Genomic DNA, 25,730 nt, shown 5'->3' with positions numbered 1-25,730 from the left:
TTTGAAAGTTTTGCCTAAATTATCAGTAACAAAATGTTGTTTTAGAGAGAAATGCTGAATAAATGCATCGTGTTACTAAAAAATAAGTTTGAAAAATGTCAATATTGACCAAAATAATCACGCTAATGATTTTTTCCATAATTGAGTAGCCCTTTTCACTTTGCACAAGACGTGGTTTAACAAAGACTTTTACTTTTATTCAACCGTATCGAAGGTATTTGAAATATATCGTATTGAATCGAAAGTGCGCTATATCGATATATGCATTGTATCGGTGTATTGCCTTAATGATACCCTGCCCTAGTGGACGGTGGAGATTGAATAATGTGATACTAGTGTGTTTGAGTGTCCAAAAAAAGCACTAACGTTATAAAACAAACACTTAAAGGTCAAATTAAAACCCTGTGCTTGAGCGTTTAGCCCTCGTTAGCTCGTTTAATCTTATTTCCTCCAGTACAGCTCTACCTTTTCTTCTTCTTCCTCCTTGTCGGTTGTTTGTTGTTTGCTTGTTACCCGCTTGTTACTCTGGCCCAAATCTTTTAACAGGGGAAGCGTGTGGGCAGGAGGCCAAAAGGATCAGGGCGACTATTAGCGTTGCGCGGGGTTAGCTTGTTAGCCAGGCTCTGCACCTGTCCACAAAAATCCGCTCTGACTCCGGCGACGGGAGGACTGTGTTTATCACCGAGTCTGTCCCGGTTTTAGCTCGGAGGTCGGGAACTGCCCCGGAAGCCCGTCGTCGTGAACCATCATCTTTTCTAATGGGAGGTGTCAAGCAGAAGGCTAAATGTTAAGGTTTGATAGATAAAGATGTGAAAGGGCTATAGCAAAGTCCAGGCGTTTTAGCGTACGTGCTATTAGTCAGTCAATGAAGGCTAGCTGGACGCGCTGAAGCAAAAACAAAGGAGACGGAGTGGACGCGAGTGAAGGGCTCAAGGCAAAACGCGCACACCGTGAAACAATGTCAGCTCTGAAACATATTAGAAAAGATGTTTTGTCTGAAAATATGAAATGTTTTTATTTTATTTGCAGTAGTTTTCAAGGTCTGTAGTGTTGGAGGTTAAAGGTGCACTGTGTAACTTTTCTGGTAGAGGGTCCACCAGTTTGATTTCATGTTTTTTTTGTTGTTTGTTTTCTGAAATGATCTATAGTATGGCATTTAAATCCACCATCTCCATGGAAACATCACCAGGTGAAATTACAGGTCAGATCTGTGGAGAAGTGGACCTGCTCATAGAAATTTTGTGGTAGTTTTGAAAAATAAAAACACATCAACACAAATATATTTAATGTCGTACTGTGGAATAGGGGTGTGCAAAAATACTGAAATATCGACATATCGTATCGTTTAATGTGATGATACAGTATCGATATCAAGGGCTGCTGTATTGATAAATCGCCAAGAGTATTTTTTGGTATGTTTTACTAAATTATTTTGTTATAGCTACAGTTTTGTTGCTTGTTTAGAGGAAGGAAACTCGTTTATGCGACACATTTGACATTTTTTTTGATGATTAAAATGTTTGTTTCAAATGAACTTTGCCCAAGAAGTGGTTTAACAAAGACTTTTAGTATCACAGACATGATTTAGCCCTTATTTTTTATTGAACCGTATCGAATTGATTTGAAATGTATCATATCGAACTGAAGTGCACTGTATCGAGATATGTATCGTATCATGGCCTATGTATCGAGGTATGTATCATGGCCTATGTATCGAGGTATGTATCATGGCCTATGTATCGAGGTATGTATCATGACCTGTGTATCGGGGTATGTATCATACCGTGACCTTTGTATCGAGGTATGTATCGTGGCCTGTGTATCGAGGTATGTATCGTATCGGCAAATTCTTAATGATACTCAGGCCTAGCTGTGACAAACACTACTCCATACTAAGGATGTAATAACAGTCACAGAAATAAAGTGATGCCTTATTGCCAAAAGTCTCACAATATATTGAAAATTTTAGGTATAACAGCACCAAAACTTAAGTACAGAACTACATAGACCATAGTCCTTTGCACCGTTTCAGTGCAGACGACATAAATATCTGTTATTAAGCACTTTCAAATATTAGGTCTTTAGATTATGAAGGAACGTCATGTGAAGAAAGTCTTGTCCAGGTAACCAGCCAGGCTAATAAATAAAAAAGTACCAGCCTATCGTGAACAAATCCTAATACTGCAAGGTCAGACGGTTTCCACAAAGTGAAACCGGCCAATGAATCAGGCTACCACTGTAAACTTGAACTAAGCAATATGATCTGCCTATTTGTCATTTTCTAATCAGTTTGGCTTATTCCGTAAAGCACTTTAATGTTCTGAAAAGTAAAAAAACTGTAAAAAAGGTAAATAAATAAGTAGAAAATAGTGATAATTTGCTTTATTACAATTTCAAAATGACGTTTAAAAGTGTGTGTGGTCGCCTCTCCTCAAATCTCCTCAGATACTCGTCTCCATGGAGATACACAAGATTAATGCTAAACTGTGGAAGATTCTAGGCACAGCAATAACATCTCCACGGAAACAAAAACTGAGTAATATTCTCCACCAAAAATGTTACACAGTGCAACTTAAAATAATCTGAAAAAGAATAAAACATGACCAAAATGTAGGCCCGAAACTGTGTCGTGTTTAACCACAAAGCGCTGATCATCGCAAAAACGAACGGAGCCGGTCACAGAGACTTCGTCAAATTCAAACTTTTTACAGACGAGTTGTGGAGCAGAGGAAATCAGGACATATTTTTAAGTCTTATTCTGACTGAAGCTCCTCCATTCAAACTGTCACTTCAAAACAGCAGAAACTCGCCTCCCGCTGCGCTGACCACTTTCAAACCAACCACAGAAACATTAAAGATCTGTCTGTGTTTTGTAAAGTAGGACTGGCTCACTGCTCACTACGGCAAAGATACGGCTGGATAACACTAAGTACTATATTTTAGGTGGTATTATAGTGCTTAAACTGGGCTAATCTCAGAGGTTTAAAGATTTCTTATGGAAGAACTGGGCTCCCATCAAAGAGTCCGAGTTTAAAAGAGGAGAAGAGGAGAGTTACTATGGAAATGTATTCGACTTCAACTGTAAGGGCTCAGACTTAAAAGTTTACCACTAAAAAATAAGACTGAAGGCACAAAATGCACAAACAACCCAGCAGACGGCGCTAGGACTACGTCTGATACCACATTGAAATAGATCAGGGATAGATCTTTTGACGATTTAAACATTTTTAAAGTTCATATTGTAAGAATACAGAAGAATTCCTACAAAATCGGACACTTACGAAAGCTGTCGATGCCCCGTCTGCCGAGCACGGGCAGTTTGATTTCACAACAAATGCATTACGCTCTATGGGACAGTTCTTTCTGGGCCGGAGCTCCCTGGAGATGCAGTACCTGGAGTGACCACAAGTTGATCTGGAGCCAGGTCTTATCCAGTTCTTATTATAGAAGATCCATGAGTATATCCATGGATCTATTAAAATAACTGGAAGATGTTGTTGATTGTATCTGCCTCCAGTTGACGTAGTGACAATCACCAGAACTTCAGTGGAAAAAATCCCAACCCCTGGGCTCAGACAAGATTTTTCTCATAGAGGCAATGTAATCACAAACTGCTCGTGTTTAGCTGACAGGGACCTACAACTTAAAAAAATGTTGGATTTTGTGGTGATTTTTACCAGTTTTTAGATCATAAATCTTTTGTCAGCTCAAAAGCAGCAGGTCTTAAAAATGCTTTATGATAGCAATAATATGGACTGAACCAGGTCTGAACCAAGTCTAAACCAGGACTAAACTAGGACTAAACCAGATCTGAACCAGGACTGAACTAGGGCTAAACCAGAACTGAACCAGAAATAAACCAGGTCTAAACCAGGACTCAACCAAGACTAAACCATGTCTAAACCAAAACTAAACCAGGAATCTAGGACTGCCCCTGAGAGAACCTGTGCAGGGCCGATCGGGCATCAGCTGTATTTCGCCCTGTGGAGCGTGGAGTTCTACGCCTTTCACTCGCGGTCACCTGACGGTCTACACGGGCGAGTTTCCGGCATTTCATCACTGTTGATATTGCGGTGATTTTAGCGAATTTGTATGAAGAAAAACCTGCCACTTCAATCCAGGTTAAAAAAGCATTGTAATATGCGTTACTCACATTTGTACAGAGTAAAATATGAATAGTTTTTTCCCTGTAATGCCGAACATTACTGTGTTACAGCAAAAAGCAACGAATTACAGTAATTTGTTTTTTTCTGTGATATTGTCCTCAGAACATGTGGCATCTTCAGCAATTTATGAGTTAACCGCTGGGGGGCAGTAGTGAGCACAGCTTGACAGTGGAGGCTACAGTTTTTAAAAAGTGACCAGCTGCGAAACAAATAAATACCTCCCTCACTTCATTTTTCTTGAGTCTTTTCCAACAGATGTGCTTTGAAACCTGCCGCGAGCGCTTCCAGGGCTTGTTTATTTGTAGCTCTATTTTCTTTTAGCGCCCTGTGGTGGTTGTTTAACAGAACACAGCCATGACATTACAAACATTTGGAAGTATAAATGCAATGACTCTTACCGTTTACATACGCAAGCAGAGCATGAATGAGCCTTAAAGCTTTAGCCCACTTGCCTCCATCTTGGTACTGTCAAGCTCTATAGTCCACTAGTCTCCATTTTAGTACTGTCAAACTTTATAATTTACGTGTCTCCATCTTGGTACTGTCAAGCTCTATAGTCCACTTGCCTCCATCTTGGTCCTGTAAAGCTCTATAGTTCACTAAGTCTCCATTTTTGTACTGTCAAACTTTATAATTCACGTGTCTCCATCTTGGAACTGTAAAGCGCTATTCCTCTTGTCTCCATCTTGGTCCCGTAAAGTATTAGTTCACTTGCCTCCATCTTGGTACTGTAAAGCTCTATAGTCCACTTGCCTCCATCTTAGTACTGTAAAGCTGTATAGTCCACTTGCCTCCATCTTGGTCCTGTAAAGCTGCGTGTGGTCTTGTGACTCAGTCCGGTGAATCCTCTCCATCACAGCAGATTTATGTGTTTTTTGGGAGGTCTAACAGCTTGTCTGGAATCTCTCCTCTAATACTTCCTCGGGCCCTAAAGGATGAATGAGCCTTTTCTGCACTATCTACCAAAACGCTCCCATTTTACTCTTTTTCCTCCAGGCGTAAAAAACAACAATTCCCACAATGCCACTGGTTTGCCTCTGTGCTTCATCTGCTCGCGTCAAAGCCAAGGACCAGTGGATTTAATGGTAGTATTTTAGGTTCGAGGATGAAACAGGTCATTATGAAATATTTGAGATTGTAAGGTCCTGAAATATGCGCACAGACCAAGGCTACAGGGCACAGTGCAAACATTTATCTGTGCCACAATACGGTCACTACACAAACTACTACAATGGTCAGTTGAGAAGCCATAAAAGCACTATTACTTCAATAAAATAGTAGTGAAGTAGAAGTACAAAGTAGTGCAGTATAAATGACTGAAGTGGGGAAACTACAACTCAAGTAACTTAACGATACAACATCTCATATAAAATTCAAAGTTAATAAAATTGGAAGGACAAAATATTACCACCACCTCCTTGTCGCCATGGAGATACTTTTGCTTTGACTAGAATGTTTCACAGTATAGCATTAAACACATATGATCAGGTCTGTGGAGACGGAACCCTATTCACAATAAGTATACATTTTTGAGGTATTTTTTTGCAATAAAGACATCAGTAATTGAACTAATGCAAAATAAATGAGTAAAAGTATCACTGCACTACAACTATAACCACTTGATCACAATACAATTCAATCCTGCGCATTATTTAACCAAGAATAAACAATTTCCCAAGTTCTTATCTTGCAAAAATGTTATGCCTTCCCTGAGTTTTAATGTTTAAAGTGCATATGACAAGTTACAGACCATTTCACACAAAAAACGTACTACCGTATTTTCCGCACTATTAGGCGCTCTGGATTATAAGGCGCACTGTCATTAAATGGTTTATTTCCAAACTTTTTTCACAAATAAACCGCACCAAACTTTAAAGGAAACACAACAGTTGGATGGGCCAGTGGTTTTGTTTGTTTGTGGCGTTCACGGTGACTCTGGGCTTTGCTCAGTTGTGGCGTGTAGGGAGGTGCTGTCTGGGACCAACGGATTGTCGGCGTGTTCGCAGTGACTCAGTTGTTCAGTCGTGTCTAGAAGTGGCACATTGCACTCGCTTTTTCGGTTCATTCCTCCGTTCCGTTCTTCGTCGGCGTGGAGTGATGAGTGTGGCGGTTGCTGTCTGCTCCGTGTGTGTTTGCGTGTTCTGCAGGTGGTGTGGCTTTGTAGTTTACTGAAGTCGTGCTGGGACACCCGAGTGCATTCGTGTATAGGGCGCTCTGGATTGCGGGGCGTGCAGTCGTATAGTAAAATACGGTACTAAAATCTCAATACAGATTCCAGTATCACAATGATAATTAAAAACACTCTTTGGACAATAGAATGTGACTTTTTTCAACATTAAATCATAGTACTTTCTTTTCTATTCCCACGTGGGCTCCTCACTGGTCCAGGTAGGTTCCACAGTGGTCCATGGACGTACACTAGTCTATGTGCGCTTATACTTGTTCTGATACAGCTCAAAATCATTCTCAAGACATTCAGGAAAGCTTAATTTCTGTCCTGTGAATGGGACTTTTTTAGTACCAATACCTGCTCAAATGAGGATCTAGGTTTAGTTTTGATTCGTATCTGATTTTCGATGCTGCTCTTGCTTATGTGTGTTATTGTTTAGCGCCTGTTCCTCAGCGTATATTTGTTAGATCCATGTATTACTGTCGGCAAATGGAAACAGGGCGCTCGTTTTGTCATTACACCTCTCTCCACAGACCAGACGAGACTCCGCCGCTCTGTCGTTATCACCTCAGCGTACGCCATCCTGTTTTCAATATAGAGTAGAACAAATTGTCAAATATGAAGTGCAGCTAGAGTTCTGTCCCAAAGCCCTAATCACCACACTGAAATATCCTCACTAATTTATGTAGCAGTTCACCAGACTTGTACAAAAATGAACACAAAAACCCAATAATATTTAGCAAAACCTGAAACCCTGTCACTTTACTGTGAGAATCCAGCAGTAACAGTCACACTCACGTTTCTTTGCCAGCTGGATGTTCGCTTGTCTTCGCCCGTTGATGTTTTCCACGTAACACGAGTAGTTCCCAAAGTCTCCCTCGTCCAGAGCCTCGATGGTCAGAGAGATGGACACCTCCTGCTCCCCCAAGTGTTTACGGATGGTCCTGCAAGACAAAAAAGGAGAAAATGCATGAATAATCGTAATAGGAAATACATACAATACTGTGTTTTTGTTTTGATCCAATACCATGAATATCGCGATATCAACCCAATACTGATACCACTGCTTTTTACATTAAAATATTAGACAGACCTTGGTGTCATTATTTTTGATTAAATGTCAAATAGATATAACTTAAAAAGAGGCATACATTTATTTTTAGGCAATATTTGGTATAATATTACATTAAATAAAAAAATTTAATTGGTATAAAATTCAAGATATTTTATTTTATTTTTTTTTTTTTACAATGGCTTGAAGATGTTTAGACTTAGACAAATTTTATTGATCCACAATTTGGACACATATATTATAATAACAAAAAGTAAAAAATATAAATGGTAATAATAAATTCTAAATAAGTAGCAAAAAAAGAGCAGAAGACAGGTGTCAAGTAAGACAATTATTAAGACAATTATACAAATGTACAAAAAATTTACAAAAAATAAAATACGTACAAAAAATTATGTACAAAAAAATAAATAAATAAATTGTACAAAAAAATTATGTTAAAAAAAATTAATAGATAAGTAATAAAATACAAATGTGTTATGCTATGTTATGTATATGTTTGGGTAATAGATAAAATTTTTAAAGACAAATTAAAACTTTTTAAATTGGTTGCTTAATTAATAAAGAAAATGCTCTATTTATTAGGCAATATCAATACTTTAAATGTCAAACTTTACAAATCAAACATTATAAATAAATATATCTTATAAAAATCAGAAGTGCACATTTGAACCAGTGGCACTTTGCTCCATGTTGGTCACACGGAGCCGAATACTAAATAAACAAAAGTAAAGAGTAAAGAGTGGAGAGCTGAGTCTGGGGGCGCTCTGAAGTCATAAGAACACTATTGACTTGTTTAATAAAATATGGATTTTCTGACAGAGCTTTGGCCCCAGGAGTCTGACTTTGTGTCTACAATATACAACTCCCAACCACACAGCGTGACCTTCACACGTGCTTCTGTTTCTCACTCCAACTTTGAGCTTTGACTCTTCAACTCGAGACTCTAGATCACCCACGGACACTGGAGAAAGGTAATGAAGTACACAATAAAGTACCATTTTTAAATATCTATACTTTACTAAAGAACATTTACTACATTTGAGAGGAGGTATTTGTACTTTCTATTACACTGCATGTTAGATCTGGACTGAAAAGTAAAAGGATTTTGCTTTCATTTGAGACCTGCTGAAAAGGCTGAGGCTTATTTTTAGTGCATTTAATTTAAGTTAATGTTCCAACTTAACACAAAACCTAGAAAAATCATCAAATTAATCGCTTAAATTAACCAGTAAAAGTGCAATACTTTAGGCATCTGTGCTTTAGAGTGAATACTTTTTTACTTTTACTTCAGAACATTTGAGAGCTTTTGTACGTTCTGCTCCACTACTTGTTAGATTTAAAGTGAAAAGTAAAAGGATTTTGCTTTGATTTGAAACCTGCTGATTTAATTTGAGTTCTAACTTTGAGCAAACCAAACACATGAAACCACAGAACAGCTAGAAAAATTAACAAATCAAATGAATCACTTAAAATCTGCCAAACCCATGATCAAAATCACAAAATTTCATCCTTTATTTGTTCTAAAAATCTCAAAAAAATTCTCATATATACTCCCGTGACGAATACTCCCGCAGTGAGTACTTCCGCAACAAATACTCCCACGATGAATGCTACAGCAACAAATACTCCCGGAATGAATCCTCCTGCAACAAATACTCCAACAACAAATACTCCACAACGTATACTCCGCAGCGAATACTCCCGCAACAAATACTCCCGCAGCGAATACTCTCGCAACGAATACTCCCACGATGAATACTCCAACAACAAATACTCCTACAACGTATACTCCCGCAGCGAATACTCCCGCAACAAATACTCCCGCAGCGAATACTCTCGCAACGAATACTCCCACGATGAATACTCCTGCGACAAATACTCCCGCAATGAATATTCCTACAACAAATACTCCCACAACGAATACTCCCGCGACAAATACTCTCGCAACGAATACTCCCACAACGTATACTCCCGCAGCGAATACTCCCGTGACAAACACTCCTACAGCGAATACTCCCACAGCAAATACTCCTGCAGCAAACACTCCCACAGCGAATACTCTCGCAACAAATACTCCCACGATGAATACTCCTGCGACAAATACTTCCGTAATGAATATTCCTACAACACATACTCCCGCAACGAATACTCCCGCAACAAATACTCCCGCAACAAATACTCCCACAACAAATACTCTCGCGACGAATACTCCCGCATCAAATTGAATACTTCATCCACCACTGCTTATGGATTTAAATCTATTTTTTATACAACAACTACAGTACCAAGATGGTGGCCCTGTACCTCATTTAGTTCGCGGTGTATTTGAGCAAAGTTTGTCTTGCCTGAGTACAGATATATCGTATAAGCAGCTCTTGAAGTCAAAACAAGTTCACTGTGTACTGTCTGCGTCTAATTCAAAACAGCCTGATTGCCTGAATCAAAAAGTGCGCTGTTAGCATGCTAGTTATTAGCTTTATTATGAAGGCAAAACTCCGCTCTGGTTTCTCGAAGCTGTGAAAAGTGCTTGAATAATTAGGACGCTCTAAATTCATAAGGTAAAGGAAGGCGAGGAATAACTTTGGACTACTGCAAACTGTTTAAAAAGGAACTAAATCTGTTTTTCAAGTTTTTAAGACACTAAAAATCAGTACTAGCGCCTTTAGAATGATCTCAAATTGTGATTCATTCTTTGCAAAATAAAAAAAGTTTACTCTTCCATAAACAAACCCATACCCTGTAAATAATAGTTTCTCCTCTCTTCTTCTTCTCCTCGATAATGACTCTAGTCTTCACAAGTCCATAATTATCACCTTTAATGTTCCTTCATCGCTCGATAAAACTAATTCCCTCCTTCCAAAGCACAACGCCATCTTTAACTGCCACCATGCTACGCTAATGTAAGCTAATGTTACACTCTATCTCGTTAGCATCTTAGCCTGTGTAGCCATTGATCAAATACAATTACATGAGTGTGTCGTATGCTAGCGCCCGGCGGCTAGCTCCTGATGAATGTGCCGGTGTAGCGCCGCGATTAGCTTCATGCATCATTAGCGACGCTAGTTTGAAATACTGCGATTGTGGATATTTTAAAAACAGAATACACACACACACATCTGTTTTAAAGGGGCTATGTTATACTATTTTCTGACAAATAATAATGACAAAGCGGAAACGTTGCCTTGTGCCAAACACTTCTACTGCTGCAACTACAAAAAATACTACAAAAGCAACTGTAGGCCTACTTGTAGTGATACTGCAACTACTACTACTTCCACTACTACTCCACCAATTTGTATTATAGTTCCTCAAATTGTCCTGCAGTTCATCTTGGGCTAAATACAAGTACTACTACTGCTGTGACAACTGGTACTACTACTACTGCAACTACAACTACTAGGCCTACTGCAAAAGCTACTACAAATACAACTATAAACCTACTCCTAGTAATACTACAAAGGCAACTACTATTAGTACTATTTCAACTTTGACTTACTGTCAAACCTACTACTAGTACTACTACAGAATATACATATATATATTTGTAAATAGGCCAACTTCTCCTATACTACATAAATTAACAAAGCAGATTGGATTTTGTGTGTCACCTTGTGGCCAAACACTAGTACTACTGAAACTGGTTGTACTACGCCAACCTATACCAACTACTCGTACGCCAAACACTCCTACACCAACCACTTGTACGCCAAACACTTGTACTACAAACACTTGTACGCCAAACAGTCGTACGCCACGCCAAACACTCGTACGCCAAAACACTCGTACGCCAAACACTTGTACGCCAAACACTCGTACGCCAAACACTCGTACGCCAAACACTCGTACGCCATCAACTCATACACCAACCACTCCAACGCCAATGCCAACCACTCGTACGTCAACCACTCATACGCCAACCACTTGTATGGCAAACAGTCGTACGCCAAACACAAGTAATGCCAAACACTTGTACTCCAAACACTTGTACGCCAAAACTCCTACACCATCCACTTGTACGCCATTGCTAAACACTTGTACGCCAAACACTTATACGCCATCCACTCCTACGCCAACCACTTGAATGCCAACGCCAACCACTCCTTCGCCAACTGCTCCTATGCCAGCGCAAACCACTCCTACGCGTACACCAACCACTCCTAGTACTACACCAACCACTTGCACGTCAACCACTCGTGTGCCAACACCAACCACTCCTACGCCAACGGCAACTACTCCTAGTCCTACGCCAAATACTCCTACGCATACACCAACCACTCCTAGTACTACGCCAACCACTCCTACGCGTACACCAAACCACTCCTAGTCCTACGCCAAACACTCCTACGCTTACACCAACCACTCCTACGCCAACGGCAACTACTCCTAGTCCTACGCCAAACACTCCTACGCTTACACCAACCACTCCTAGTACTACACCAACCACTTGCACGTCAACGGCAACTACTCCTAGTCCTACGCCAAACACTCCTACGCTTACACCAACCACTCCTAGTCCTACGCCAAACACTCCTACGCTTACACCAACCACTCCTACGCCAACGGCAACTACTCCTAGTCCTACGCCAAATCACTCCTACGCTTACACCAACCACTCCTACGCCAACATCAACCACTCCAACACCAACTCCTACACTGGTACTACTTTTACTCCTCCATAAACCCTCAAATCTTGTAGTGCCGGAGCAGATCAGATTGGCTGCAGGCTGGTGCCCTTGAGTCGTGTGTGTGTTTTGCCGTTTCTTCTTTGTGTTGTCCTCTGCGCAGCCTTGTGTCCAAACACACTGATCTGTGTGTGTGAGTGTGACCTGACAGCTCCTTTTGTCTGGACCAAACTTGTCATCCTCCATCGAGCTCACAAGAGGCGAGAGTCAACAGAAGCGTATTTTTATTGTCAAAACTCAAACGCGAGCTGGATTTCTGTGTGATACGCTTCCCTTTGTTCAGAATACAAAGAGAGAAATGTAGTGGCAGCTCCAGAGTACTTAAAGAGTCCATGTCACGCCTTTTTGTGATGTTATAAACTTGTTTTCGTCAATTAAATTCTGATTAAACCAAGACTAAAGCGAGACTGAACCAGGATTAGACCAGGACTAAACCCATATAAATTAATGTGAATGTGACCCATGACTAAACCATGACCGGACCAGAACTAAACTAAACCTGAACCAAGACTATGGGGTTAAGAGGGACTAGACCAAGACTAAACCTATAAACCAGAATTAATACCGGACTAAACCAGGAATAAACCTGGACTGAGCCAGAACTAAACCAAAACTGAACCAGGACTATGGGACATAAGAAAGACTAGATCAGGACTAAACCTACAGAAACCAGGATTAATACAGAACTAAACCAGGAATAAACTTGGACTGAGCCAGAACTGAACCTGAACTGAACCAGGACTATGGAATCCAAGAAGGACTAGACCAGGACTAAACCTACATAAACCAGAATTAATATAGGAATAAACCAGAACTAAACCAAGACTAAACCAGGACTAAACCAGGACTAAACCTGGACTGAGCCAGAACTAAACCAAAACTGAACCAGAACTACGGGGTTAAGAGGGACTAGACTAAGAATAAATATATAAACCAGGATTAATGCAGGAATAAACTTGGAGTGAGCCAGAACTAAACCAAGATTGATATCAATAATCAAATGCCAATTGTCAATCAAATGATTTAATTATTAAATTTAGCTTTATTAACATTTTAAGATCTGAAATTTAATTTATTTATTAATCTACTTTTTAACTTAAATTGGGTCATTTCATAAAATAAATCAGCCAGTTGCATTTAAATCTAACTTAGGCTTCTCATTTTACTTATTAAGACATTACTTTTACATGGGTTTTAACACCATTTCACAGTTTTAACTAAACTTAAAAACTAATTTTGCAGGTAAATTTTTATTTACTTTTATTATTATTATTATTATTATTATTATTTTTTCTTTCAAATTTGTTTTATTATATACAGTCAAGCGTGAGTTAGTGCGAGTGTGTATGTTTGTGGTTGTGTTGATTTTGTTGTTTTGATGCTTATTTGAATTTATGTATTTTACTGTCTGCCCTACTGTATCTATCTTTTGTCATTGAATTTATGAGGACCCCCTTGAAAATGAGATGGCGAGAAATCTCAAGGGGCTTATCCTCCAAACAAATATTTTCAAATTCAAATTTACTCACCTCTAGTGTCTGTGGGAAATATTATGTGTTGGTCATGCTAATTCACCCAATATTATGGACTTTGGAATGACAACAGGGTGGAAAACACGTATGACTATCTATAGGTCTATATAACATGTTTTTTCTGTACTTGGAGTGCCATAAAGAATATGTTTTTCTGGACTTTGAGTTCCACGAAGCAGAAAAACTGACATATGTGGACCCCGTGGCATGTTCCCACCCATGATAAGGTGCACTGGGTCAGCAGTATTGTTCATTTTCTTGCTGTATATGCTAAATCAACAAGTTAATGTTTTGTCAAGATGTAGTATAAAGCTACCCCTGATTTTGAGTTGGTCAGAGACGTCGTCCGGGGTGGCAGTTGTACTTGGTAATCAACTTGAATCTCTCTCAATGGAAATGCTGAAATAAAGTGGCCTGTTCTCTCAGATTCTCCATCTCCTGTGCTTCTTTTTAGGACACGCATTGAACCTTCCGAAAAAACCCACATGTCTCTGTGTTTTCCTTTCACATTCCTGGTTTGGTTTGGTTTGGTTTGCCTGTCTGCACACCTGAGTTCAGCGCCACACCAGCTCACCTGTGTTTTCTGCTGCCATCTACTGGCCAGACTAAGAATTACCTAATAAACTAATAAAAAAGGGAGAGGAGAGGAGAGGTGAAGACTAGGAGCAGAGACTTGACATATATAGACTCCCACGTTAAACTATATATTAAGTTTCCATGGGACTAGGACTCTTTTTACCTCCATTTTACAGCAGGTACAGTCAGATCTGAACAGTAAAACACTATGCCAACGGCTCTATTTCATGTATTAGCTGCGGAACTCTGGGGAATACTCCAGCGCATGGATTAATTTACATTTCAAAGCTACGCAAAGAGCAAGAGGTACTCAAATAAAACAAATACAACACAGCGACACTCTCCTTACTACGCCACCTCGCATCTCAGGGCCGCCGGCTTCATCTGTTGTCACTTAAAAGCATAAACGTACACGGAGTTCTTGTTCGTTTTTTTCATATTTTCGCCCGTACCCTGCGGCGCTAATTGGCTAAGTGTCCTTCACGCGAGAGGAAAGGGAGGCAAAGACGCGGACGCGGAGCTAGCTAGCGGGCTAATAACGAGCAGCGCAAATGCCAGGTCACGGATAGGGCGGCTAACGCTAGTGCTAGCCCTGTCAGCGCGCTCGTTGGTGACCTTTCCATCATATGAGTTTGTGTTCGTTGTACGCGGAGAATAGAGAGATAAAAGGCCCCACGCAGGTTTACAAAGATATAGTACGAGACCCGTTGAGCTGCCTATATTTTTATTTACTTTTTTTAGGGTTTTTTTGTATTTTATTATCAGGGTTATTCAAATTACTTCAACAAAAAAGTGTTTTAACCAGATTAAACCAAGACTAAAGCAGCACTGAACCAGGATTAGACCAAGACTAAACCAAAACTGAACCAGGACTATGGGGTTAAGAGGGTCTAGACCAGGACTAAATCTACAGAAACCAGGATTAATACAGGAATAAACTTGGACTGAGCCAGAACTAATCCAAGACTGAACCAGGTCTATGGGACCCAAGAAGGACTAGACCAAGACTAAAACCACATAAACCAGGATTAGTACAGGACTACACCAAGACTGAACCAGGTCTAAACTAGGACTGAACCAGAACTAAACTAGGACTAACTCAGGAATATACCAAGACTAAACCAGGACTAAACTAGGACTAACTCAGGACTATACCAAGACTAAACTAGGACTGAACCAGAACTAAACCAAGACCGAACCAGGACTAAAGTAGGACTGAACCAGGACTAGACCAAGACTGAATCAAGACTAAACTAGGACTAACTCAGGACTACACCAAGACTAAACTAGGACCGAACGAGAACTAAACCAAGACTGAACCAGGACAAAACTAGGACTAAGTTAGGACTACATTAAGACTAAACTAAGACTGAACCAGAACTAAATCAAGACTGAACCAGAACTAAATCAAGACTGAACCAGAACTAAACATAGGACTAACTCTGGACTATACCAAGACTGAACCAGGACTAACTCAGGACTACACTAAGACTAAACTAGGACTGAACCAGAACTAAACCAAGACTAACTCAGGACTATACCAAGACTAAACTAGGACTGAACCAGGACTAAACTAGGACTAACTCAGGACTATACCAAGACTAAACTAGGACTGAACCAGGACTAAACTAGGACTAACTCAGGACTATACCAGGACTGAACCAGGACTATATGGGGACCAAAAGTGACAAGACCAGGACTAAACCCACATAAACCAGTATTAACAGACTAGAATGATCTCAATTATAATTCTAACATCAAAATTATACAAAAAAAGCTCATTATTTTCCCTCCAAAATAAAATCTTTTTGTTTCAGTTTCACCGGCGTGTGCATAAAACAACTCCTCTGTACCGACCTCTTAATGGAAGATTGATTTCTGCGTGTCTCTCCATCGAAGCATTATCTTCAGAAATAAACTAAACAAAACTCATCTGGGCCCGTCGCACAGAGCCGCACTTCCACCCCACTTTCTGTCTAATGGAGAGACTACATTACCCAGCATGCCGCCCTTTACCGAGCGTATTATTGTGGTTTTATTCAGTCGTAAGCCTCGGCGCTCTGCGGGGAGGCCACTGCACGGAGAACGGAGCCCGATCCACAATCAATAGTAAATGTCTTGGCATTTTTGATCACAGTGAGCGCGCTTATTAAAATGTGAAAGATGAAGAGGTACAGTGATACAATAGAGTCAAAGAATTATGTAAGTTTGGACAAAAAAGTGTTATTTATACGAGTTTATGGTTTTTGTTTTCATCGTATCTCGTTAAAAGTCTCATAAACTAGGACTACGCCAAGACTAAACTTGAGCCAGGACTATGGGACCAAAGAAAGACTAGACCAAGACAAAAACAAGGACTAAACCAGGACTGAAACAAGACTAAACCGGGAACCTCCATGACCAGCCAAGACTGAATAAACCAAAGTTTATTCACTAGGATTAGGACTAAACCAAGACTGAACCAGGACTTTAGGTTTAATCCAAAAGCAGGATTAAACCAAGACTAAACCAGGGCTAAACAGGTCTAAACCAGGACTGAACCAGGACTAAACCAGGACTGAACCAAGACTAAACTAGGACTGACTCAGGCCTATACCAAGACTGAACTAGGTCTAAACTAGGACTATACCAAGACTAAATCAGGACTAAACTCGGACTAACTCAGGACTACACCAAGACTAAACTAGGACTGAACCAGAACTAAACCAAGACTGAACCAGGACTGAACCAGAATTAAACCAAGATTGAACCAGGACAATGGGACCCAAGAAAGACTAGACCAAAACTAGACCAAGATTGAACCAGGACTAAATCAAGACTAAACCAGGACTGGACCAAAACTAGAACAAGACTGAACCAGGACTAAATCAAGACTAAACCAGGACTGGACCAAGACTAGAAGAAGACTGAACAAGGACTAAATCAAGACTAAACCAGGACTGAACAAAGACTAGACCAAGATTGAACCAGGACTAAATCAAGACTAAACCAGGACTGGACCAAGACTAAAAGAAGACTGAACAAGGACTAAATCAAGACTAATCTAGGACTGGACCAAGACTGAATCAGGACTAAATCAAGACTAAACCAGGACTGGACCAAGATTAGAAGAAGACTGAACAAGGACTAAATCAAGACTAAACCAGGACTGGACCAAGACTAGAAGAAGACTGAACAAGGACTAAATCAAGACTAAACCAGGACTGGACCAAAATTGAACCAGGACTAAATCAAGACTAAACCAGGACTGGACCAAGACTAGAAGAAGACTGAACAAGGACTAAATCAAGACTAAACCAGGACTGGACCAAGACTAGAAGAAGACTGAACAAGGACTAAATCAAGACTAAACCAGGACTGGACCAAGACTAGAAGAAGACTGAACAAGGACTAAATCAAGACTAAACCAGGACTGGACCAAGACTAGAAGAAGACTGAACAAGGACTAAATCAAGACTAAACTAGGACTGGATCAAAATTGAACCAGGACTAAATCAAGACTAAACCAGGACTGGACCAAGACTAGAAGAAGACTGAACAAGGACTAAATCAAGACTAAACTAGGACTGGACCAAAATTGAACCAGGACTAAATCAAGACTAAACCAGGATTGGACCAAGACTAGAAGAAGACTAATCCAGGACTAAATCAAGACTAAACGAGGACTGAACAAAGACTAGACCAAGATTGAACCAGGACTAAATCAAGACTAATCTAGGACTGGACCAAGACTGAATCAGGACTAAATCAAGACTAAACCAGGACTGGACCAAGACTAGAAGAAGACTGAACAAGGACTAAATCAAGACTAAACTAGGACTGGACCAAAATTGAACCAGGACTAAATCAAGACTAAACCAGGACTGGACCAAGACTAGAAGAAGACTGAACAAGGACTAAATCAAGACTAAACTAGGACTGGACCAAAATTGAACCAGGACTAAATCAAGACTAAACCAGGACTGGACCAAGACTAGAAGAAGACTGAACAAGGACTAAATCAAGACTAAACCAGGACTGGACCAAGACTAGAAGAAGACTGAACAAGGACTAAATCAAGACTAAACTAGGACTGGACCAAAATTGAACCAGGACTAAATCAAGACTAAACTAGGACTGGACCAAAATTGAACCAGGACTAAATCAAGACTAAACTAGGACTGGACCAAAATTTAACCAGGACTAAATCAAGACTAAACTAGGACTGGACCAAAATTGAACTAGGACTAAATCAAGACTAAACTAGGACTGGACCAAAATTGAACCAGGACTAAATCAAGACTAAACTAGGACTGGACCAAAATTGAACTAGGACTAAATCAAGACTGAACCAGGACTGGACCAAGACTGAACCAGGACTGGAACCAAGACTAAGACCAAGACTGGACCAAAACTAGAAGAAGACTAATCCAGGACTAAATCAAGACTGAACCAGGACTGGACCAAGACTAGACCAGGACTGGACCAAGAGTATAACAGGAAACTAAAACATGCAGATCACACTTAATAAATCTATTAAAAAAAATAATAATAATAATAAAAATGAAATCTGAAAAAAATCTAAACTGGTTTGAGAATGTGATAAGAATTGGTCCAGATATTTTCCACTGCAGCGGCTCTCGTGGACCCAGATCGATTTCCTCACACGGACGGACGCGCTCACTTTGACCTTTGACATTTACAGCTGCAAAAATCGACCAATCACATTAAACCGAATCAACCTGAGTTCATTACGCGAAGAGATCAGATACACAACAACAGACTACGAGAGGACTAAACCAGGACTAAACCAGGACTAAACCAGGACTAAACCAGGACTAAACCAGGACTAAACCAGGACTAAACCAGGACTAAACCAGGACTGAACCAGGACTGAACCAGGACTAAACCAGGACTAAACCAGGACTACCAGGACTAAACCAGGACTAAACCAGGACTAAACCAGGACTATGAACCAGGACTAAACCAGGACTAAACCAGGACTAAACCAGGACTGAACAAGGACTAAACCAGGACTAAACCAGGACTGAACCAGGACTAAACCAGGACTAAACCAGGACTAAACCAGGACTGAACCAGGACTAAACCAGGACTAAACCAGGACTGAACAAGGACTAAACAGGACTGAACCAGGACTAAACTGGGACTGAACCAGGACTAAACCAGGACTAAACCAGGACTAAACCCAGGAACCAGGACTAAACCAGGACTACTAAACCAGGACTGAACCAGGACTGAACCAGGACTAAACCAGGACTAAACCAGGACTAAACCAGGACTGACCAGGACTGAACCAGGACTAAACCAGGACTTAAACCAGGACTAGAAACCAGACAAAGGACTAACCAGGACTGAACCAGGACTAAACCAGGACTAAACCAGGACTGAACCAGGACTAAACCAGGACTAAACCAGGACTGAACCAGGACTAGGACTAAACCAGGACTAAACCAGGACTAAACCAGGACTGAACCAGGACTGAACAAGGACTGAAACCAGGACTAAACCAGGACTAAACCCGGACTAAAAAATCAGCTCTAAACCAGACCATCGCTCTAAACGACACCACTACAACACACTCAGTCATTATTTACTATTATTAATTTACTGTTTTCCCAATCAAACGGCCGAACGCGTTACTTCATATTTTATTCCTTTGACTCCGGCACAAGTTTGGAGTGAAATATTCATGAGTTTTATGAATGTAAAATGGAGCGGTTACCTTTTAAACACGGGGCTCACCTGGTCCATACATACATATCGTCCGTAATAAAGAATGCATAGATTTCTGCATTATTAAACGCCGACTCAATATTTCATGGGCGTAATTCCTGAGGGAGCGACGGGAGAAGGACCCCGTTAGCAGCCGGAGTGTGGGGGTCCGTGGAAATACAGTTAACCGGTCTCAATCTGTTTATGATACACTGGAAACACTCGGAATTTGAATATTTAAGTGTTTAATATTGTAATTTATTAATAAGAATCTGCACACGAGGGACGCGGCGACTAAACACAAGCACAAGTGTGACTAAACTAGGACTGAACCAGGACTAAACCGAGGTTAAATTAAGACTAAATCGAAAATTAAAACAGGACGGGAATAGATAATGGGAACCCAAGAAAGACTAGACCAGGATTAAACCCAAAAACAAGGATGAATACAGGACTAAACCAAGATTAGATCAGGATTAAATCAAAACTAAAACAGGATTAGATCATGGGAACCAAAGAAAGCCTAGACCAGGACTGAACTAGGACTAAACCGAGATTAAATTAAGACTAAATCGAAAATTAAAACAGGACGGGAATAGATAATGGGAACCCAAGAAAGACTAGACCAGGATTAAACCCAAAAACAGGATGAATACAGGACTAAACCAAGGTTAGATCAGGACTAAAACAAGATTAGATCAGGACTAAAACAAGATTAGATCAGGACTATATAATGGGAACCCAAGAAAGACTAGACCAGGACTAGACCAGGACTAAACAAGGACTGAACAATGACTAAACCAGGACTGAACCTGGACTAATACAAGGACTGAACAAGGACTAAACCAGGACTGAACCTGGACTAATACAAGGACTGAACAAGGACTAAACCAGGACTGAACCAGGACTAATACAAGGACTGAACAAGGACTAAACCAGGACTTAACAAAGACTAAACTAGGACTGAACCAGGCCTAAATCAGGACTGGACCAAGACTAAACCTGGACTAAAAGCTGACTAAAAGCTGACTGAACTAGGACTGAACCAGGACTAAACCAGGACTAAATAAGGACTGAACCAGGACTGAACCAGGACTAAACAAGGACTGAACAAAGACTACATCAGGACTAAACAAGGACTAAACTATGACTGAATCACGACTGAACCAGGACTAAATCAAGACTAGACCAAGACTGAACCAGGCCTAAAGCAGGACTGGACCAAGACTAGACCTAACCTGAAACAAGGACTAAATCAAGACTAAAACCGGACTAACAAGGACTGAACAAGGACTAAACTATGACTGAATCAGGACTAAACAAAGACTAAACCAGGACTGAACAAGTACCAGGACTAAACCCATAAACCAGGATTAACAGAGAACTAAATCAAGAATGAACCAGGACTAAACCGAGATTAGATCAGGACTAGATCATGGGAACCCAACATAGACTAGAAGAGAACTAAACCCACAAACCAGAACTCAACTAGGACCTTTCATGACAAACCACGGGTGACTAAAACTGCAGTAAACCAGGACTAAAACAAGACCAGACCAAGACTGAAACAGGACTAAATCAAGACTAAACCTGAATTAAATCAGGGCTAAACCAAGACTAAACCTTGACAAGGCCAAGACTGAACCAGGACTAAACCAAGACTTGACCAAGACTAGACCAAAACTTAAAGAGGACTAAAACATGGGAACCCAAGAAGGACTAGACCAGGACTAAACCCACATAAACCAGTATTTAAAGACTAGAATTACCACAATCATAATTTTAACGCCAAATAGTTTAAAGCCAATTATTATTTTCTTTTCAAAATAAAATCTTGTTTCAGTTTTTACCAGTATTTATATAAACTCCTCTTCTGACGTCTTAATGGAAAATTAAGACAAATACAACAAAAGACTTTTTAATTGATTCCAAACTCAATACATGGGAAACAAGTACAGATCAATCAATATGTTTTTTTTTTTTTAATGATCGATGCCGTTTCGACTGTCAGAATAAATAGTAAAAAGATCCAGCACTTTTCCACCTTCAAGGCACCAAAGCTCTTTAGATCAAGGAACCACTCACCCGTTCACACACTCATTCACACACCAGTGTGCACAGACACCGGGGGCGAGGGGGTTAAATGTCTTGCCCAAGGACATAATGACATTCATCTGTGGAAACTGGACTCACCCAGGCCTCACAAACCTGTGGGTCAGTGGATCTGATGTTTATGTCCAGAGCGGGATTCAGATCGACAACCTTCACATCAGTGGCTCAACCACCTGAGCTACTGTTATTTTTTTATGCCAAACCAAAAAAGATATTTTAGTCCCAAAAATGTGATAAATATATTAAAGTCAAATCGTGTTTGGGACTAACCTGGGACTGAAACTGAACCATAAAAATTATACTATAAATATTGATCACAGACACAATCCAACAAACCAGGTAATGATCACAAAAACATGAAAACCTGTAATATGCTCTGTAGCCTTAACCTGTTTTTATCAAAATCTAAACCTGGACAAAATCTGGACAAAACGAGTTCCAAAGTGGTCCTGCCTCAGAATGATGTATTGTATCTGTTAGTGGTGCAACAGTACATGTATTCGTGCCGAATCGTTTCGGTACGGGGCGTTCAGTTCGGTGCAGGGCTGTCATGAGTGAGTTTGCGCAATTTGTGTGTGTTTACATTTCGCCACTACATGTGCAGCTACACAGAAGGCTCGGCTCTTTTATATTCACGAAGGAACTCGGTCGTGATTGGGGCAGTTTTTCCTGCAGCGCTTTATAGTTAGAGCGGCCACCTTGACAACAATTGCCCCCCGCCTTGACTACGTCCCTCAGAACCACGTGAATCCTCACAAAACGTGATCCTCACTTTTTGCCTTTCGCCGGCACAGAATCACTGCTCCCCCCCACCCACCACACAGATCTGCACTTACTGCAGACAGACTGAAGTTGTTTTTTCTAGCCAAAAATATGAAGATTGAGTAAAATTTCATCCTGGAACTGTTAGTGCTGCGCTTTACTTTTTGAAAAGTTTTATTTACTGTTTGCAGTGAATTTATTTTGTATAATAATTCAAACATTTGTTGCTTATTTGAGAATATTTTGTTTAACTTAGTATTACCAAGCAGCACTTTGCATTTATTTTATTTTCCCATTTGTATAATGTTAAAACTAATTGTTGGTTTAATAAACATACAAATGGTTTTGCATTTTTGTTCCCATACTGTACTGAAAATGAACCGAACCGTGACCTCAAAACTGAAGTACATACTGAGCAGTGATTTTTGTACCATTACACCTCTACTATCTGTTGTCGCAGTGTGTTCTTACTTGAGGTCTGTCTCTTGCACCCTCTCGTCGTCCAGATCCTCGATGTATTTATCCGCCTTCATCCAGTAGATGAGGGGGCTGACGTCTCCACTGTACCCGAAGAAGGCTCTGCACGTCAGGTTCACCGGGCTGCCTGCAGGGGGCAGAGTGGAGCACAGGTCAGTGTAAACAGGAGACAGAATATGACACAACACGTTACACACGTCAGATCAAAACAACAACACGGGAAGCAAATGTGAGTAAACTGTGTGCACGATATTCAAGACTCCAGGCCAAACTACATGTCAGATCTGTGGAGAGGCGCATCCACGTTTTCAGAAAAGGGAAGGAGCCTATCCATGGGTTTCAGAATGATGGAAAATTGGGACCACTGCTACAACAAAATGTGCATATAACAGGAAAATAAAACTCATCAGTGTATAACTATGGGCGATTCTCAACAAATACACAAATGTTGAAGCTAAAACAGGATTAAACAGACACTTAAAGCTTAAAACGATCTGTAATTAGATTGACAGAGCCGCACAACAAGATGCCACCTACATGACTTCAGCTGGAGGGGCAGGTTTTATCTACTGGTGAAAAAAAGAAAAGCATGTAGATGACTTAACTAGCACCAAACCTAAACCAGGACTAAAAAAATGAGGGCCAGGATATGATAGTGTTGATACTTGTTCAACCCCAGACTGTAGTAGTGCCGTTTTATTACCGTTTTGTCTTCCACATTTGAAGATAAGCACAGGAGACACAGAGAGAGGCAGACAGGATGTTATCTTTACAGTCACAGGTCAAACACAGGAGCTGAGTCCCATTTGTTTACACACATGTCAGGGCACTTGGACGTTTAAGGGAGGAGACAAGGAGACGAGGAGACATAAGAGGAAGCGAGAAGCAGCTTTGTGGGCTCCCTGTGTGTGTGTGTTTACGGTACAGTGTCGATGTTGTTCATATATTTTAATGCGCAAGTAAAAGTCGTGGAAAAGGTAAGCGCTTTGTGCACAGGGGAGATATCTGTGTTTTTCTATCAACTGGATTTAACTAAATTTTACGGCTTGTTCCACTGTCGTGACGCTTCGACTGATCAGATTCAAAAAGTCGCCATGACGATCTGTTTTTCTGATCTCTTTCAGGCCCCATCCGCACTAGTAGTCATTTTCGTTGCGGACACAGTGTTCGTCGCCACTAATCCGATGGAAAACGGCTCCAGACACGGAACGATCTGATGCCGCCAGCTCCCACGAATTCATCTGAGTACGGATCTGATGCGGCACTGAAAATGTTCGATACGCTGATGTAGTTCCATGCGCCACGAAGTAATTCACCGCCAAAACGCTAAGAGGCTAGAATATATGTCCATTCATGTATACGGTCTATGTGTACGACCTGCAGACGTTTAATCTCTGAAAAATTTAATATGAACCATCTCCAATGTGATAAAAGCACAGAACAGACTCACCATCAGCAGAACATCCCTCTGTCACAGAAAAAAACACTCATAATCCACTGAGTCGTGTCCTTCAGACCCCGTTTACACTAAAACTAATCCGCGTATCACCTTATCAGTGTATCGGACACGATCTGCGTCCACACACATCATTTCTGTATCTGCAATCAAAGCGTTCCCTGTCCACACGGTAACGCAAAACCGCCTGAAACACTAGTCACGACACGACATCATGTGAGCGGAAAAAACAAAGAAGCCTGAAGTTGCAGCAGCTGATTTTGCAAGTGTAAAAACAATCTTTTCGTGGACCAAAGATGAGGGTCAATTGTTACTTAGTGTAACACTGGATTTTGCGCCGAGCATGGCGGCTCAGAGTGTGGACTGACTTGTTTCTGTGTCCGCAAGTCTTCCTTATCCACACAGCTTTGAGCACATTTGTTTACGTTTTACAGAAACAAAACTTAAAACCACATGGCTCATTTGCATAAACTAAGCGCTCAAAAAAACAGCTCGCGATAAACAGATCGCTATTAATGTGGTTCAGCTTCTGTCGAACTAAAGGACACGAGTAGTAGTAGTAGTTGTAGTAGTAGTAGTAGTAGCAGTAGTAGTAGTAGTAGTAGTAGTAGTAGTAGTAGCAGCAGTAGTAGTAGTAGTAGTAGCAGTAGTAGCAGTAGTTAGTAGTAGTAGTTAGTAGTAGCAGTAGTAGTAGTAGTAGTAGTAGTAGTAGTAGTAGCAGTAGTAGCAGTAGTAGTAGTAGTAGTAGTAGTAGTAGTAGTAGTAGTAGTTGTAGTAGCAGTTAGTAGCAGTAGTAGTAGTAGTAGTAGTAGTAGTAGTAGTAGTAGTAGTAGTAGCAGTAGTAGCAGTAGTAGTAGCAGTAGTAGTAGTAGTAGTAGTAGTAGTAGTAGTAGTAGCAGTAGCAGTAGTAGCAGTAGTAGCAGTAGTAGTAGTAGTAGTAGTAGTAGTAGTAGTAGTAGCAGTAGTAGTAGTAGCAGTAGTAGCAGTAGTAGTAGTAGCAGTAGTAGCAG

General features: G+C 40.5%; 1 protein-coding gene across 1 annotated transcript in view; it reads right to left on the bottom strand.

The window, feature by feature from the left end:
• Positions 1–25,730, bottom strand: part of LOC110165607 (interleukin-1 receptor accessory protein-like 1) — a 347,431-nt gene that overhangs the window by 31,441 nt on the left and 290,260 nt on the right. The window contains exons 6-7 of the mRNA XM_055167012.1: positions 23,259–23,391; positions 7,135–7,280 (exon numbers count right to left, since the gene is read on the bottom strand). Of these exons, the coding sequence (XP_055022987.1) occupies positions 7,135–7,280; positions 23,259–23,391 (279 nt within the window). The remainder of the gene's footprint in view (positions 1–7,134; positions 7,281–23,258; positions 23,392–25,730) is intronic.

Source organism: Boleophthalmus pectinirostris, unplaced genomic scaffold, assembly GCF_026225935.1.
Source record: "Boleophthalmus pectinirostris isolate CB_2022bp ecotype Guang Dong unplaced genomic scaffold, ASM2622593v1 HiC_scaffold_11, whole genome shotgun sequence".
Classification (NCBI taxonomy): domain Eukaryota; kingdom Metazoa; phylum Chordata; class Actinopteri; order Gobiiformes; family Gobiidae; genus Boleophthalmus; species Boleophthalmus pectinirostris.
Note: the sequence above shows the minus strand (reverse complement) of the source record. Positions and strands in the feature narration are given on the sequence as shown.